The sequence below is a fragment of the Typopeltis vanoorti genome, chromosome 11, assembly GCF_054136105.1.
Source record: "Typopeltis vanoorti isolate ZY-2024b chromosome 11, IOZ_Tvanoo_1.0, whole genome shotgun sequence".
Taxonomy (NCBI): Eukaryota; Metazoa; Arthropoda; class Arachnida; order Uropygi; family Thelyphonidae; genus Typopeltis; species Typopeltis vanoorti.
In genome coordinates, this window is record NC_143559.1 from 117,678,414 (window position 1) to 117,694,470 (window position 16,057).

The 16,057-nt window shown below is 36.1% G+C and overlaps 1 protein-coding gene across 1 annotated transcript in view; it reads right to left on the reverse strand.

Annotated features, from left to right (window-relative positions):
- Nucleotides 1–16,057, reverse strand: part of LOC150101983 (uncharacterized) — a 135,393-nt gene that overhangs the window by 14,596 nt on the left and 104,740 nt on the right. The window contains exons 3-7 of the mRNA XM_090400655.1: nucleotides 8,256–8,452; nucleotides 2,829–2,938; nucleotides 2,158–2,267; nucleotides 1,949–2,027; nucleotides 91–241 (exon numbers count right to left, since the gene is read on the reverse strand). Coding sequence (XP_090256781.1) covers nucleotides 91–241; nucleotides 1,949–2,027; nucleotides 2,158–2,267; nucleotides 2,829–2,938; nucleotides 8,256–8,452 — 647 coding nt within the window. The remainder of the gene's footprint in view (nucleotides 1–90; nucleotides 242–1,948; nucleotides 2,028–2,157; nucleotides 2,268–2,828; nucleotides 2,939–8,255; nucleotides 8,453–16,057) is intronic.

Here is a 16,057-nt window from a genome sequence, read left to right on the forward strand (position 1 = left end):
TGAGATCTTGATAACGCATAATCGCTATACAGTGATTTATTTCATGCAATATTTCAGCATTAGATTAGCAGCAGATGCGAGAAGTCTTACCTCTTCACAGCCACCTCTACATAAGACGACATCACATTGCACGTGCACCTTGTTACTGTTAGGAAATTTAAACATGGAAAATAAAGCTGCATCTGCTGCGGCAGCTGTTCTATTGTACCGGAAACTTGAAACCATTGGCACCTTGGGACACCTGGAAAAAAGAAGATAATGAATGAAATTATAGCTCATGTAACCGCATTATAATTAGCTTAAACTGCATATTAACAGAATAGTTACCTGGAACAAATTCAGATGAGTTAATAAGTATACATTGTTATATGCTTTGTCAGATGGTGGATGTTATTAAGGAGTGTAGAGATTGCTTAGTGTGATACAAATAATCCCCATAAATCCTTAAAAGTTGAAACATGATTTTTTATATTTTTTAAAATAAATATGTGATTGAGATCGGTTAACCTCACCTTTAGTTGAAATAGATATGACAAAGGAATCCAACATAAGACAAATTCGCACTATTTTCAAACAGTAATGTCAGTTAAGGTTCAAAAACACACCATGGTAGCAATTGTCTATTGTACATCCCTACCCCCTCGAAGTCTGAAATCGTCACGAGGCCTGAACTCAACTATCAGGTTATTAGAGCTGGAGACCAGCATCCTATCAATTTTTTTTTTAAAGGTTAGTACTAAAGTGTTTTTTCCTACTCCCTTTCGAGAATAAGTGGCTTTAGAGGATTTATTTATTCATAAGTATTACACAGGGTGGCCCATAAGTCGGCGTTTAAACATTTAATAACTTTTTATTTATTAGTTATTTTGATTCTTTTTTGCTATAATGAAATACAGAACCTGGAGATTATTATTGGTAGTTATGAAAAACCACATCACGTAAATGCTTTCATTTTCGGCTTCACAGAAATGAGTACTTTCTATGACATGTTTCTGGCTGCAACGTCCTAATTTCTGCATGAATGTTCTCCTTCAGCTATTGGGGTTAACTGAAGGAAAAGATATAGTGAACAAGTCCCAGATAATTCAACAGCCGAAGGAGAATATTCGTGCAGAAATCAGGGCGTTGCAACCAAAAACATCAACTGTTATGGAATGCTGTAGAAAGTGCCCATTTTTGTAAAGCCGAAAATGGAAGGCATTTACGTGATGTGGTCTATCACAATTAAAAAAAAAAAAAACTCTAGGTTCTGTATTTCATTAAAATAATAAAATAGAATAAAAATAATTAATAATTAAGAAAGTTATTAAATGTTTAAACTCCTTCGTGACTTACGGCCACCATGTAATTAGATACTAGTTATGTATTTATGAACTCTACAACACTCTTGAGAATTCATCTTGGAACGTTGGGTTTTATTTAAAAGGAAATATATTTTTATACCCCCAGCAATTTCTGGACAAGAGATCTGGGGACGATTCACGCCTGCAACGAGTGAAATTTTTTTCATGCAAGGCACAGTTATTATCCGATCTTAAAAAGATGCAACAGATTTATTTTCCCGCATACCAGGTTTCTTCACATGCAAGTAGCAAATTAAAAAAATAATGAATTTAAGGAATTTTCGCAATTGTGCAAAAGCGACCCTCTTAGGATCGAAAGACCTGGAAGAGGCTTCATAGTTTTAGCCGGATTTTACATAATTCCAGCCAATGTGTATTTTGTCAAAGTGATTAAAGATGCTCATATTCATATTTATCTGGGTGCACATGATGATGAATACCTTTATTGATTCCTTTTTAGTCTAACTTAGTATATTGATATAAAAGACCCTAAAATGGGATTGATAGCTAATGGGTTCATATCCTCCTTACATACGCTATAGTGTATATAACTTTGTAACTTCCTTAACAGAACTAGTGATACAAAGAGTCAATTACACACATACCCATCTCCATCAATTAGATTCACTTCTGTCGTATTGGAAGCAAAACTCAAACAGTTCTTCACCATGATTCCATATAAACCTATAAAGAAAGAAGATACGTTTGTAAACTGATTATTCGGGAGATAATTTTAAAGCTCTATTCTACTAGCTTCTGTAGGTCAGCATTTTACATAAATTACTACTAGACATGCAGAAACAACAAAATTTACCATCTGGATTTGATAGAGCTGCCCGTAGTATATACTGGTGTCCATAAACCAACTCAGTGACTCTCTTGTAACCATTGAGAAAATACAGCGACACTCTCGAGAATTCATTCCTGTAAAATAAAGAAATTCAGTGGTAAACGTCCTTGGAGAGTAAGTGGTAATTAACGTCACCATTTACCCTTGTTTTCACGCACCTTCCCACAGTACTACATACCATTTGTAACCGATAATAATCTTTATTTTTTTTTTCTATTTTTCTTTCACGCTCCCTCTTTTTCCCCCCCCCAATGTTCTAGACTTTTTCCCCTTTCTTTTTTCTTTGTAATTGTATTTAATAAGTCAGCGAACTGTACAAGATTAACGAATACCAAGTAGTAATAGTCTTAGCAATTACCACTTTTTATACGTGTAATTAATGGGATTGCTTCAATGAATTTTGATAACAATCAGTTTTGGTATATGCCTTTGTTTTCTTCGTACAATCAGTCCAATCATTCGACAAAAGGGATTTGTTGGATAAAGGTCAAGCGTCTAAAAACGATTAAGAATGCTATTCGCTAATTATCGAAACAATAGATTAGCATTATAGACCGATCTATCCGTTCCACTTGTAATTAAGAGAGAGAGAGAGAGAGAGAGAGAGAGAGAGAGAGAGAGAGAGAGAGAGATACCTTGTATTCTTGAAACTCGTCTTTCCACACGTAATTCGATACTGCTTGTCGTCTGATAATTCCAGTGTCCTGTGAACCCGGACTGCTACTCCTACTGAATGTTCGTGGTTCTGAACATTCAATAACAAAAAAAAAAAAAAAAAAATTAAATATATAAATCTAGATTTAATGAAAACAGATATACAGGCTGTCCACAAATGTTTACCCTGATTTTAACTGGCTATAATATTTTAACAATGAAACTAACTGAATAAATTTTGTTGCAGATAAACTTGGGCACGCATAAAGTTTCCATACTGGTATCTTCAGTATACTGCTTTTGCCACCAGGAGCGCTGCTGCTGATTTTCTTTAAAAATTGGCTTCAGTACAGGAAAAAGCTTAATGTGTTCTGTGGCTAGCAGAAACAAAATCTCCAGTTACAGGGCCAACGTTTGCGTACCACAAAGTGGTACGCAAACGTTTGAAATTGCTTGCGTACAAAGTCCAAATTATCCAGGAGATGATCGTCCAAGGCGTGAAGAACTTGCTAACCTCATTTTGAACCGCATCGATGAGGATAATGATTTTTTTTTGCAGCGTGTTTGTTTCTCTGATTAAGCAACATTTCACGTGAGTGGAGTAGTCAACAGACACAATGTAAGGATCTCAAATGCCATAAGAGAACACATTCGAGCTAGTCCAAAACTCAATGTGTGGTGTGGACTAATGCATGATCGAGTGATTGGCCCTTTCTTCTTTCTTGAAAAAGAAATTAATGGAAATGCATGCTTAGACATGCTGAATAATTATGCCATTTCCCAGCTACAGGAGATGCAACGAAATGTTATCTTTCAACAGGATGGAGCCCCCCTTCCCCAATTGGTCTCGTGATGTTCGCAATTGTCTTAATCGAGAATTCGCGAATCACTGGATTGGCAGAGTTGGTCCAATCCCATGGCCCCAGAGATAACTGGACATTACACCCCTAGACGTGTTACCGGCGGTACACATGATGAAGTTGTTCATTGACTGTTTTTTTCTGTATGTTATGCATTGAAGTCTAACTTTGTGTTCCATTTCAAGTATCCACTGAAGAGTTATAATATATTATAATCAGGGTAAACATTTGTGGACACCTTGTATATATACGAGTATAACTGCATTTGTTTTATTTAGTTTTTATTTTGCATTTTTTAAATTAGAGTTCTAGATTTGATGATACTGTTGTAATAGGTATTTCGATGATCTAGTACTTTATCTAGCTGAAGATTTTTAAACTACCAGATCATCAAAATATATTGTTACAACAACGAGGTATCATGAAATCTGGAAGTTTTTGTCTTGGTCTTAAACATATATTTAATTCTTTCTTAGATTTTTTTGGTTTAGTAGCTGTTCGTCTAAATGCCAGGATGCAGACCATATTATTTGAAAGCAAAACTTGCTTCGTTTAAAATTCGACTAGTTTTATAAGTATTATGATTTACATAGAAGAATGGCTTTGCTTTAACTGATAAAATAGTAATTAAAATAAATAAAAATTAAAAAAACAACAACTAGAAAATGGTTACACAATATTATATGAACTTCAAGCGTTAACAGAATAAAAACAGTTAAATCAAACAATGTGGGTAAAAAAGGAAGGAGAGCTGGCGAATTTGTTACGTTCTATTGGTTATTATTGCTTCGAAGTGTGGAGCACATCTAAGGCTACCCAGCATTTTCTTACAAAATAATTGAGATCAATATAAGATATAGAAATTAAAAATACTTCCATTTTTACTATAGTACTTGGTGGCTAGTGTTGGTTGTATGAAAAAAAGAAAGAGAAAAGAAATGTCTTATATTAATCTACTGATTCAATTATTTTGTAAGAAAATTCAAGAAAGCCTTAGAAATGCTCACGACCCGTAAAACAAAGGCCAAACTCGACAGTATCAAATCTTGATTTGATGCCCAGTAGTTCTCTTTCTGTTTTCACATTGTTTCATTTAATGGTTTTCATTCTGTTGTGTGTTTATCTTTTCTAGTTTTTACTGATCAGTTAATGTAACCCTTTCTGCTGACGGTGTAAATCATATGACTTACGAAACTAGTAGAATTTTTCTGTTCTAAAAAAATCAATTTTCACTCTTCAAATAATGCGATTTGCATACCAACATTAGCAATTATTTTGGAACTATCCAAAAAAAAAATATATAAAGAATAAGAAGAAGCCTGGCAAGCATAGAAATAAACTGCTCCAATTTCTTAATAAAGATTTAAATAGTAAATAGTTCTCTCGTGAACATGTTTGCTGCTGCATGAGACTCATATTGGACTCATGATTGGTCCACAGTTGAGCATTTGATTGACATTGTTCTCATACAGTAAAGCATCCAGCTCATTGTTTCTGTGGGTTGCGTGAGACATGGATAATCCTCTATTAACCACCTTATGAATAAAACACAACCTAAAGTATCTTACACTAAGATACGTTTGCACTGAGGTGAGCTCTTATGCGGACACGATTGAAATCACTTGAAACACTTAGCTCAACTTACCTCTCGTTTTAGGTGTGTTTCGGAAAATGCATAGCACTCATTTGATTCGTTTGCTCATTCATCATGCATCTAATAACTTTGGTGAGGATTGAATGGATTATTTTTATGCAAATCAGTTCGAAACGATACGAAATTATATGTCACTACTGAAAATAATAAACTTTTTTGATTTCACAAGACAAATCTTCCGATGATCAACTGCTGGTACCAACAATTCAAGCAGATCAATGTCAAAGTGTTACCATCCAAATGAAACATTCACATTTCCTGCTGTCGGATATCCTCCTGCTTCATTTAAACTCACATTTGTTTTATTTGGATAAAACAAATGTGACCTAAGCACACAGTCGATCTGATTTAACAACATTACTTGTGCGGAGAGGGTGGGTCCGTTACACCCTCCTTGGACAGGCCATTTACCTATAAATGTCACTTAGTATAATATTCTACAACCACAAAAATCGCACAGCATTGTTTCTCTTTCATTTTCTAAACTGTTGATAACCTTCGACAAGTGGAATAAAAAATTTTGGCAAATACATTCGTAGCACACTCGCAAGGACGTTGCGACATTTGTCATCCGGATTGAAAGACTCGAGTTGAAATCCTGTACAGTGCACGCAGAACCTTTATAAACACTGTTCAACTAAAGATGAATTAGCTTGTCTCGTATACAAAGTTGGAAAGGTTTTACTTCCGGAAAACACCAGTCTTTCTTTTCATAAGCATGCAAACTAGCCTCAGAACACATGCGATGAAACAGATATGACGTACTGGCCTCGACCTTCGTTGCTCTGGTCGTGATTCTAACTAAACCAACTCTTGAACACATACCAGCCACTGAATGAGAAACTTTTATTTAATGCCGTGTTGGACCTCCTTTAGTCCTAATTACAGAACATATGTAGTTTGACAGAGATCCCACAAGGTGTTGGATTGCATCTACGTCTACAATATATCAGGAGCTTACCAGACAATACTTTAATTGGCTCAATTTGGCAGAAGCGAAGTTTGCTCCCGGATCTGTTTTTCTAAGCTGTCCCATACATTCTCAGATCCGGGCTTCGTGTTGGCTAAGGAAGATGGTGGAAGTCACTGTCATGCTCGCTGAACCAGTGCTGAACAATTCTTGTGAATAAAAAGTCAACATTGCTGGATGGATTTCATCGGCAACAATGTTCAGCTATTCCTTGGAGGACATTACCACTACCTCCAAAATCTTGAGTTGGGTTGACAAAGCAAGCTGGGTTCATTGTTTCATAGGACTCCCGCTAAACTTTGACACAGAAAAGGGTACCGTGACTCGTTGGACCACCTGACGTTTCCCAGTCTCCAGTCAAGGTGTTGCTAACACCACTTCACACGATCATTTGCGTTATTCGCAGAAACCAGTGGTTTCAGTATAGGCACATGACTGCCGATACCGATTCAATTCCCTGCGCATAGTTCAGTGAGATATTGGTCGCGAACAGCCTTCGTTAAATGCTTCGGTCAACTGCTGCACACAGGACGTGCTGTTTGTTCGTACAAGGCCTTCTCAGACAATGGCGATCTCGTTCTTGGCTTAGGCCCACAGTTACATCCATTACACAACAATGTGAGTTATTTTCCCACTGATTAAGCATCCGGGATATCGCACTTTTTTGAGAAACCAATCAGCTCTGCTGTTTTTAAAATCTGCCTCCAGCCAGACGGGCACCCACAATAATCCCTTTACTAACTGTAAAAATTTTTTGTCTTTCTCGTTGTAATCAATCCAGCAGCATTCTTAAATAGTTGCCTAGAACAGGTGTTGACGCACTGGCCAAGTATTTTGCATATACACTGCTTTAGTGACGCTTACGTATGTCGACATCAAGGTTTCTAATTCAATGAGCAGTATGGGTATAATTCACATTCCAGTTCTTTTACCTTCTCTTGTGTTTAATACAAAACACTAATAAATAAAAGTGACCTAACCTCCACACGATTGCACTTGTTACTAATAAAAACCTTTTTATCTGTGGTAGTGTCGCAACGCAAAGTTCGAAATTTTCAACAGAAAACAGATGATGAAAAACGTACCACAGAAATGTCCCTCTGCAAAGCAACTGTTAATGTTTTATTGTAGCAGAAAAAATTTGAACACAATGTCAGGATAGGACAGCCATCTGAAAATAAGAAAACTGAGGAGCTTGAACATGATAATATGAATGTTGAGTACCTCATATGGAAGTTGCCAGGTAATTCTAAATATCCTTTGCACTCACTAAACCTCTATACCTTGATTTACGAAAAAATGTAATCTCAACTGAAGTGTCAACGATTTCCATAGATGTTACTTGAGACATCACAACTATGTCTCGACATTGTTTTGAAATCTTTTTTACGTAATTTTAAAAATATGTGTCAGCGTCGAGAACAAAAACAGAGAGAGAGAGAGAGAGAGAGAGAGAGAGAGAGAGAGAGAGAGAGAGATCTTCTTGTAACTAAATGCACTCAAACTCGAAAGCCAGTTATTGAAGATTCCATCTACAGGATGCATATACGTCTTTGTGTGTGTGTGTGTGTGTGTGTGTGTGTGTGTGTGTGTGTGTGTGTGTGTGTGTGTGTGTGTGTGTGTGTGTGTGTGTGTGTGTGTGTGAATAATGACGTAATTGACTTTAGTGGCTTCCTTATTTATTGTCCGTAAGAATTTCCGCCTTGAACAAATGACGTAAGATTTTCTATTAAAAACAAACAGTTCAGGTTAGTTTTCATTACCCTGTAAGTACGCTCACATGACAGGTAATCATTTTTGAACGACCCCTCTCCCCCCCCGTTCTCTGTTGCATTGTTTCCTTAGAGGGACAATAATATCATTTCATAACTTTTGATTACCGTATGTACAGCTAGTCATTCTGTTCTTACTATTTTTCACATACCTTGCTCGTATGAACTCCGCAGTAATTGAAGTCATCCTTGCCCGCAAGGAGGTCAATAACAAGTGTTGTGTTGAAGCGTCCGTTCCCGTAAACTACACACGGCTCTTTCCTGTAGTCCTTGGCATGAATGACTCCGTCAAAGGGCTTCTCGGTGCTCACAGTAATGGTCATGTTACCTCGATGACACCGAGCGGTTACTGCAAAGACAAACACAATGTATTAATAAAGATGGGTTACAAAGGTCTGATTTTGGTACAGAACGAAATTCCAATTTGTGATCGGCATGCAAATATTCCATCTGAATTCTCTTTACCAATCGAATAAGGTATGCCACACACGTATACATCGCAAACAAACAAGAATACAAGTTTCTAATTCATATTTTGCTGCACGTATGACAGTTATAACAAGAAAGATAAGTATTCTTCACAAATGGAGTACATCGAATTAGAATGCGTGTTTTTATTTATTTATTTTTTATACATGTTATTTGGGAACCTATACATCTTTTTTACCCCAATAATTAATAATAATAATAACAATAATAATACAGCAAAGAAAGAAAGAAAGAAAGAAAGAAAGAACTGGAGTGAATTGGTGCAATGATTTATTGCTTTTCTGAAAAGAAATAGGTTAATCCACCATCCTGCATCAAGTACCAAGCTTACTGGGTAATAATATTTGAAAATTCTTTTATATTTCATTTAAATTTTTTCATGGTCCAAAGGACCATTGTTCATTTCATCATCTACGCACAAAGATTTCCAATCGCTGGTAGATGGAGTCGTAATTCATTTGCATCCGATCACACATAACGTTATATGTTCTTTTCATTATAATGATACGTATCTGTACATCTGGAATCTGAAGTATGTCTAAAATTTATTTTAAAAATATTAATCTCAATTACTTAATCAACAATATTTGAAATTACGAAATGTTCATAAAAAAACAAGATGTTCATAACAGGGACAAACAGTTGCATTGAGCGTAAATAGTCGATATCAATGCACTTAGCAGGTGAAATTTATCGAAGTTAACGATGTTCAATTGACTGCACCATTCAGCCCTTTTCCTAATGACGTCACAAATCCCAAGAAACACCAAGAAACATGCCCGAGACCATAACTTTACAATCTGGAATTGTTTTGACCGAATATGGTTGGTTCGTTCATGAGTTATGTCATCATACTCTTACCTTTCAATCTGCATGTAAGCAGGAACCTGAATTCATCGCTCCCTTCAACATTTCCCCATTGTTTGTTTTCTTTTGCCAGCCTTAGCGATTTCCAAGATGATAAGGATCAGCATGATAAGGAACCATACCATAAAGAAAGGACTGCGTTGATATGGGTTCAATAAACAAGAGTGCAAAGCTTAGGCGACTGCCCCAAAGAAGACCAGATATGGATAATGAAGAATATCTTTGATAAAGTTAGAATGTTGGTTGATAGTAAAACAATTACGATGTATGCAGAGGAACGGTATGCTCATGGTAACTTCCATGATACGAGATGATCAGCCGAAAGAGGGCATGAGCTCGATTCCCGTCACTCAACAGAGGACCTTTTTTATATACAGTACTGTATATCAGCCAGTTCATGAGTTAGTCGAACTTGGGCAAAGATACACTATGTTTTCCAGTAGGAATCCAGGATTTTAATCCCGCAACTCAGAAATGCCCATAATACCACAATAGAATACATAATAATATTATAATTTAGGATCTCTACGGATGCATAAGATCAGTTATAATTAGGAATTAAAGTGAAGAACTCTACTTTATTCTAGTTCCCTTTTGACTGTTTTGTCTTTGGTCTAAACTGATTCAACCATTTCGATGGGAAAGGTGAAGAACAGAGACATACCAGTGTCCAAAAGTTACTAAAAAGGTGATCTCTACTTTCTTTGAGAAACACAAAGATGTTAGTAGATTGTATACAAAAACACTTGATCTACATTCGGTTCAGAAACTCGTATAAAAACCAATTTAAATTATGTGCGACATTATCTACAAACATTTAAATCTGATTTCCTATTTTTGATCGCACGCCAATTTACTGCCACAACAACAGTCCATCTTAAATGTCCAAAATATACTCCGTATTATTCCTTCTGTATGAATAGTACCTGATTTTTTTTTTTTTTTTTGCGCGAGCTTATTCTTTGACAAAGGATGCCTAATTATCAATCTCTTCTTTTTGACCTATTGTGACAAACTTTTCTTGCATCATTTATGCATCTGTTCTATTACCGTTTTCTCTCAATACTGAAAATCATTCTGTTCATTTTTATGACTTCTCATCTCTGAGGCTTGATTTCTTGCAATCCAACTGCCGTAAAACGAAGTTAACATCCTTGGTGACTTTAATGTCCACAACTCCAACTGACTCTCTTTTTCAAATTCCATTGTCTGAGCTAAAAGAAGCTGAAACTAAGATATTGCTGTAAACAATAACCCAAAGTAAATTGTTCATCTATCATTCAGAGTACCAGATAAATCCTCTCTACAAAGCTATCTTTTCTTATCAAGTTCTCCTTCAGCTTACAGTTAAGGTGGCCTCTACGCTAAGTAATTCAGATCATAATCTCATTCATATTCCATCCTTTCGGCCATTCACAGCCTCCTTTCTTTTGGCACTAAACAATGGGAAACAATTCAAATCCTCCTATTCAACTTTTTCTGCTGTTTACGTTCTTCAGATCCAGATACTTGTGATTTTGTTGTAGAAATTATCCATGTAGAAATAAGAGCATTCATTACCTAGTATGTTTAAAATCACCGCTCAATATCCAAGCTATCGTTTTTCTAAGAAGTGTTGTCCAAAAAAACGCAACATATCTCAAATGACTTAAGTTGAAACTATCTCCTTCATTCACAGCCTACAATGAAACTTGTAACATTTGCAAAACAATTATTAATAGAACCAGCTGCATCAATTTTATTTATTTTATTAATTTGACCAATGGTAGTCGAACACTCCAGATTTGACTTCTTGCAACTTCTGCCAAAACTGAAAGGGATCTCGAAGGTAGAATTATTCGAACTTGTATTCGAATATACAATTGAATAAAATCCGGAATAAGCAGGTTACCCCGAAACGGGGTTATTTAGATATGCATTGAACAATGGAATAATCACAAGAACTATTACAATAAGGGAAGACTATACTTTGAAAATTCCCCATCCATTTATCGTCTGAGATGGGTTCAATCCTCTAATTAGGGGTTTCAAGCAATGCAGTTGGCTTACCTCTCCTCTACTACATCCTAAGGCCGAGTATTTCAGATATGGATGTTCACAGGGCAGTTTTGACATAAAAAATTGAATTTCCGGGATAAAAAAAAAACACCACCATCGTATGAGACTGGCTAACTAACTCACCTTTAATTGAAAACTCCAAATAAACGCTTTCAGTATCATAAACAGGATTAGAAGCCAGGTCTCCAACAAAAAGGTTCCGTCCTGAGCTACAGTGAGACTCTTACTTTGAAGAAAATAGCACAAAATAACAATTTAAGTACCATAAATTCCCCACAAAAATTTCGTCTAGGATCATTCGTAGATCTAAGATCAGTCGTGGTATGTATACATAATGAAACTTTGGTCTCTCTCTCTCTCTCTGTGTGTGTGTGTGTGTGTGTGTGTGTGTGTGTGTGTGTGTGTGTGTGTGTGTGTGTGTGTGTGTGTGTGTGTCAGAATCGCGAACTGTCCAACTATGTGCAGCCTAAAACTTGAACTTATTTTTTTGAAAACTGTATATGTGTAATTTATTATTTAGACAGAAGGCTATTAAAACAAAGGGGTGAATGCCAGAGAGAGAGCGTGTGTGAAATTACTACTGAGATCCTCTCGGATTTCTGAAGTTTATTGCGATTTATGGGCATAATCGCCATGACAGGAAGAAAGTTATTACGCAAACCTGTTAAGGAGACTTAATTTATGTGAACACCTTTCGGTCGTGTCCACTTCGCTGTTTTATCCGTCAAATCTGAACGGCCTCAGTGCGCTTCTTCCCCTTCTATTTTTAACCCCTCACCCTTACTGTGAAATTCTGCCGTAGATTTCTGCTCACGCAACAGACCGGTAGGATAACAAGGCTGTCGTGATTTGACCAGAGAACGTGAGTTTGGTCTTAGCTCATAACGCACGTACACACACACACACACACACACACACACACACATATATATACACTCGCGCGCGCTCACACACACACACAATTTTTTCAACCGGAAGTCCAAGTGCTCGTTCATCATAAGTTGATTAGATCTGGCAGTGGAAAAGGCAGAGAACCGGACTTGAGCTGGTTAACCATTAGCCTCATCGGAATGTTCCAAAATGAGAAGAATGCATCATACATCACCAAAAGCATATTCATCGTTTTAAGAGTTAAGGAAAAGTTTCGAATATTTTTTTTACTCCTAGAAAGTTTAGCTAATAACTAACCTGCATGCAAATAAAGAGGATGTCAAGCATGAAGAATCAGTAATAATAAAAGAGGCATCCATGGATATCATTTTATTAATTCGGGTATCTGGGAACGTGAAATAGATTAGGCATTTGAAAAACAAAACGGTAGGAAACGTTCTTTGTAAATGTCTGAGCTCTAAAAATTTGAAACAAAGCCAAAATAACAACTCTCTCTCTCTCTCTCTCTCTCTCTCTCTGTGTGTGTGTGTGTGTGTGTGTGTGTGTGTGTGTGTGTGTGTGTGTGTGTGTGTGTGTGTGTGTGTGTGTGTGTGTCTTCGTGCCGAGAAGACGGTACATTTGTGAACAATTGTGGGAGAGAAAGAGAGAGAGTTGTGATTTACTTATTTATTTATTTTTGTTTTTTTATTTTGCAAGAAACTGGAGAATGTAAGGTAGGATGAACGGGTGAATTGTCATAGTAGTGCAATAAGTATATGGAAGTTTTTTCACTTGGCTATGCTACTAATTATATATTGTGTTTTATCCTTTATCCAAGTGTCTTCAAAGAGAGTTTGCGCCTGAAGTACTTTCAGAACTGAGGAAACTCGTGGTAAAGGTGGTATAAGTTCTCATCACTTACCTTAGTATCTCCCATAAAGCAAAGCACATCGCCTTGCGGACATGTGCATTATAGATATGCATTATACATGTATAGTGCTATGCATTATACATGTCCGCATGGAGATGTGCGTTATACATGTATTATACATGTATGTGCATTATACATTATAGATGTGCATTATACATTATAGATGTGCATTATACATGTGCATTATACATATATAATACTATGCATTATACATATATAATACTATGCATTATACATATATAATACTATGCATTATACATGTCCACAAGGAGATGTGTTTTGCATTATGGGAGATACTAAGGCAAGTGATGAGACCTTATATTTACCACGAGTTGCCTCAGCCCCGAAAGTACTTCACGCGCAAATTCTGTTTGCTAACACTTGGATAAAGAATAAAACCCATTATATAATTAGTAGCATAGCCAAGTGAAAATACTTTCATAAACTTATTTCTAATCCAGAGAATTTTAATAATAGGGTGTGACACCCTTTGGTAACTCGTATAGGTAAATATGACTCTCCATTACTATCACCACCTCTGGGTCTGGCTCCCACTGATAAGACCTCAATAAAGGTCAAAACCCGTCTGGGTAGTGGCCCTTCCCTTAACACTTTCACTGCCAAGCTGAAAATTGGAATTTCGTATGGTGGCCAAATTTTTTTAATTTTTTTATTTAGTTAGCGACGTCAACGCGATAACGCGTGATCGGCCGTTTGGTGAGAACTCGCATCGCGTGATTGGCAATGAACATGTTAATGCATAACATTATACATGCACTGAGATGTGCCTTGCATTATGGGAGATACTATGGCAAGTGATGAGAACTTATGCCACCTTTACCACGAGTTGCCTCAGTCCTGAAAGTACTTCAGGCGCAAACTCTTTTTGCAAACACTTGGATGAAGGATAAAACCCAATAAATATATAATTAGTGCAATAAGTATTCTGTGAAGTATCTGATGATAAGCATTTAGATACGTCACATCTTCTCTTCTGGTGATTAGCTTGCTTTCGTAATTAAACTCTCTTCGAATCTGATAAACAGGAAGTGAGATAATAATTTCAAGGTTTTTTAACCCTTTACATCGTTAAAAATAAAAGAAAAGAATGAAATTAACAATGATACAAGTTCGCTTATTTTACGCGTACTTTCTTTAGCAATATGAAGCTTCAGCAGGAAAAAGCTTAAAAAGCACACACACACACACACACACACACACATTTGAAATCTGTCAAGTGAAAGACCTGTGCGCAAACAAAACTACAAATTTGTAAGAGTGGAACTTTTTTTTTTTTTTTAACTTTCATAAGCCTAGTTTGTTGAGCTTCCTTTTAAAACCTTTAGTTTGTTCTGTGGGATGCTAATTAACTTCTGTTGATTTTAATGCTTATTTAGAAGAGAGATTCTGGAAATGGAAGTTTATAACTTCTTAAAAAAGCTCAGCAAAGGGTATGTTTTAAATCTGCAATTTAAACATAATTGAATTTATAAATATAACTTTTAATCGTATATCGATTCTTCAGTGGTGTGTTACCCATTTCCTTTGAGAAGATGAAGTCTTGGAAATCCAAGGTTTTTACTGCTACTTTATGAATGGATTGTACAATATGAACAAAGCTCTGGAATGGTTCTTCAAGCACTGAACATTCCGTTAGTTTGTTTTGTATCGCTTTTTTATATTGTGTTTGTCTGGTAGAAGGAGCTAAGTCATGCCAGTGATATTTATATGTTCATTTTTGTATTTTTATATTTATATTCTCGTTTTAAGTTTCAAAGCACCGAGACGAAATTTCATATGTCTACTTACTATTCTATGATCGGAATTTAGTTCTGCACTGTCGTAAGCTCTGCAATTTTGAGCTGATCTCACCCACTTTCCATTGATTATAATATGATCAGTTGGTGATCTTGTTCCATTCGCATGTTTCTAGGTCCATTTTCTTTGTGTGGAAATTGGCTCTGCAGATTGACATGGTTATGAGTGTTGCATAGTTTAGCTAGATGATATGCGTTTTCATTTGTTGTAGTGCGGTATATTAAAGACCCCATTTTTTGTGATTTCTGAAACATCTGATCCTATTTGTACATTATAATCGCCAAGTGGTGAAGCTCACTGTTGAATAATTCAACAGTGAGCTTCACCGCAGATGCTTTGCAAAAAAAAAAAAAAAAAAAAAAGAATTTTCCATTACGTGTAACAATTTTACGATGAAAAAAATTTGCAACCGCACTAAACTCAGAAGAATGACAAAGCGCCTGGATTACACAACAGAAGCTAAGAAAGGTAAGCTGAACAACTCAGAAAATTGCAGAGGAATCACATTGCTTCCTATCCCATTGAAAATCTATAACGGGATGGCTCTAAACCGAATTCAATCATATGCAACACCTCTTCCACTAAAAATCAAGCAGGTTTCTTAAAAAACAAAAGTTCTGTTGAACAGATCCATTGTCTTAGAAGGTAGCTAGAAGCAGTAAGAGATTAAAAAAAACCTTTCTTGGATCTTAAAACTTCATAAATTTCTCCAATCAACAGACAAAGGTAATTCAAAATTCTCAATTATTATGGCATGCTCTTGCAAACAATCAAAGCAATGCAGAACCTTACCAGAACTATCACGCAAAGGTAGGGAAGAGATGATAGAGCTTTCCTATTTCCAATTTTTTCAATATAATTAATGTTGTATTGGTGGACTAACATTCAAGCTGCCCAAAAGCATTTAGATAATTTATGTAA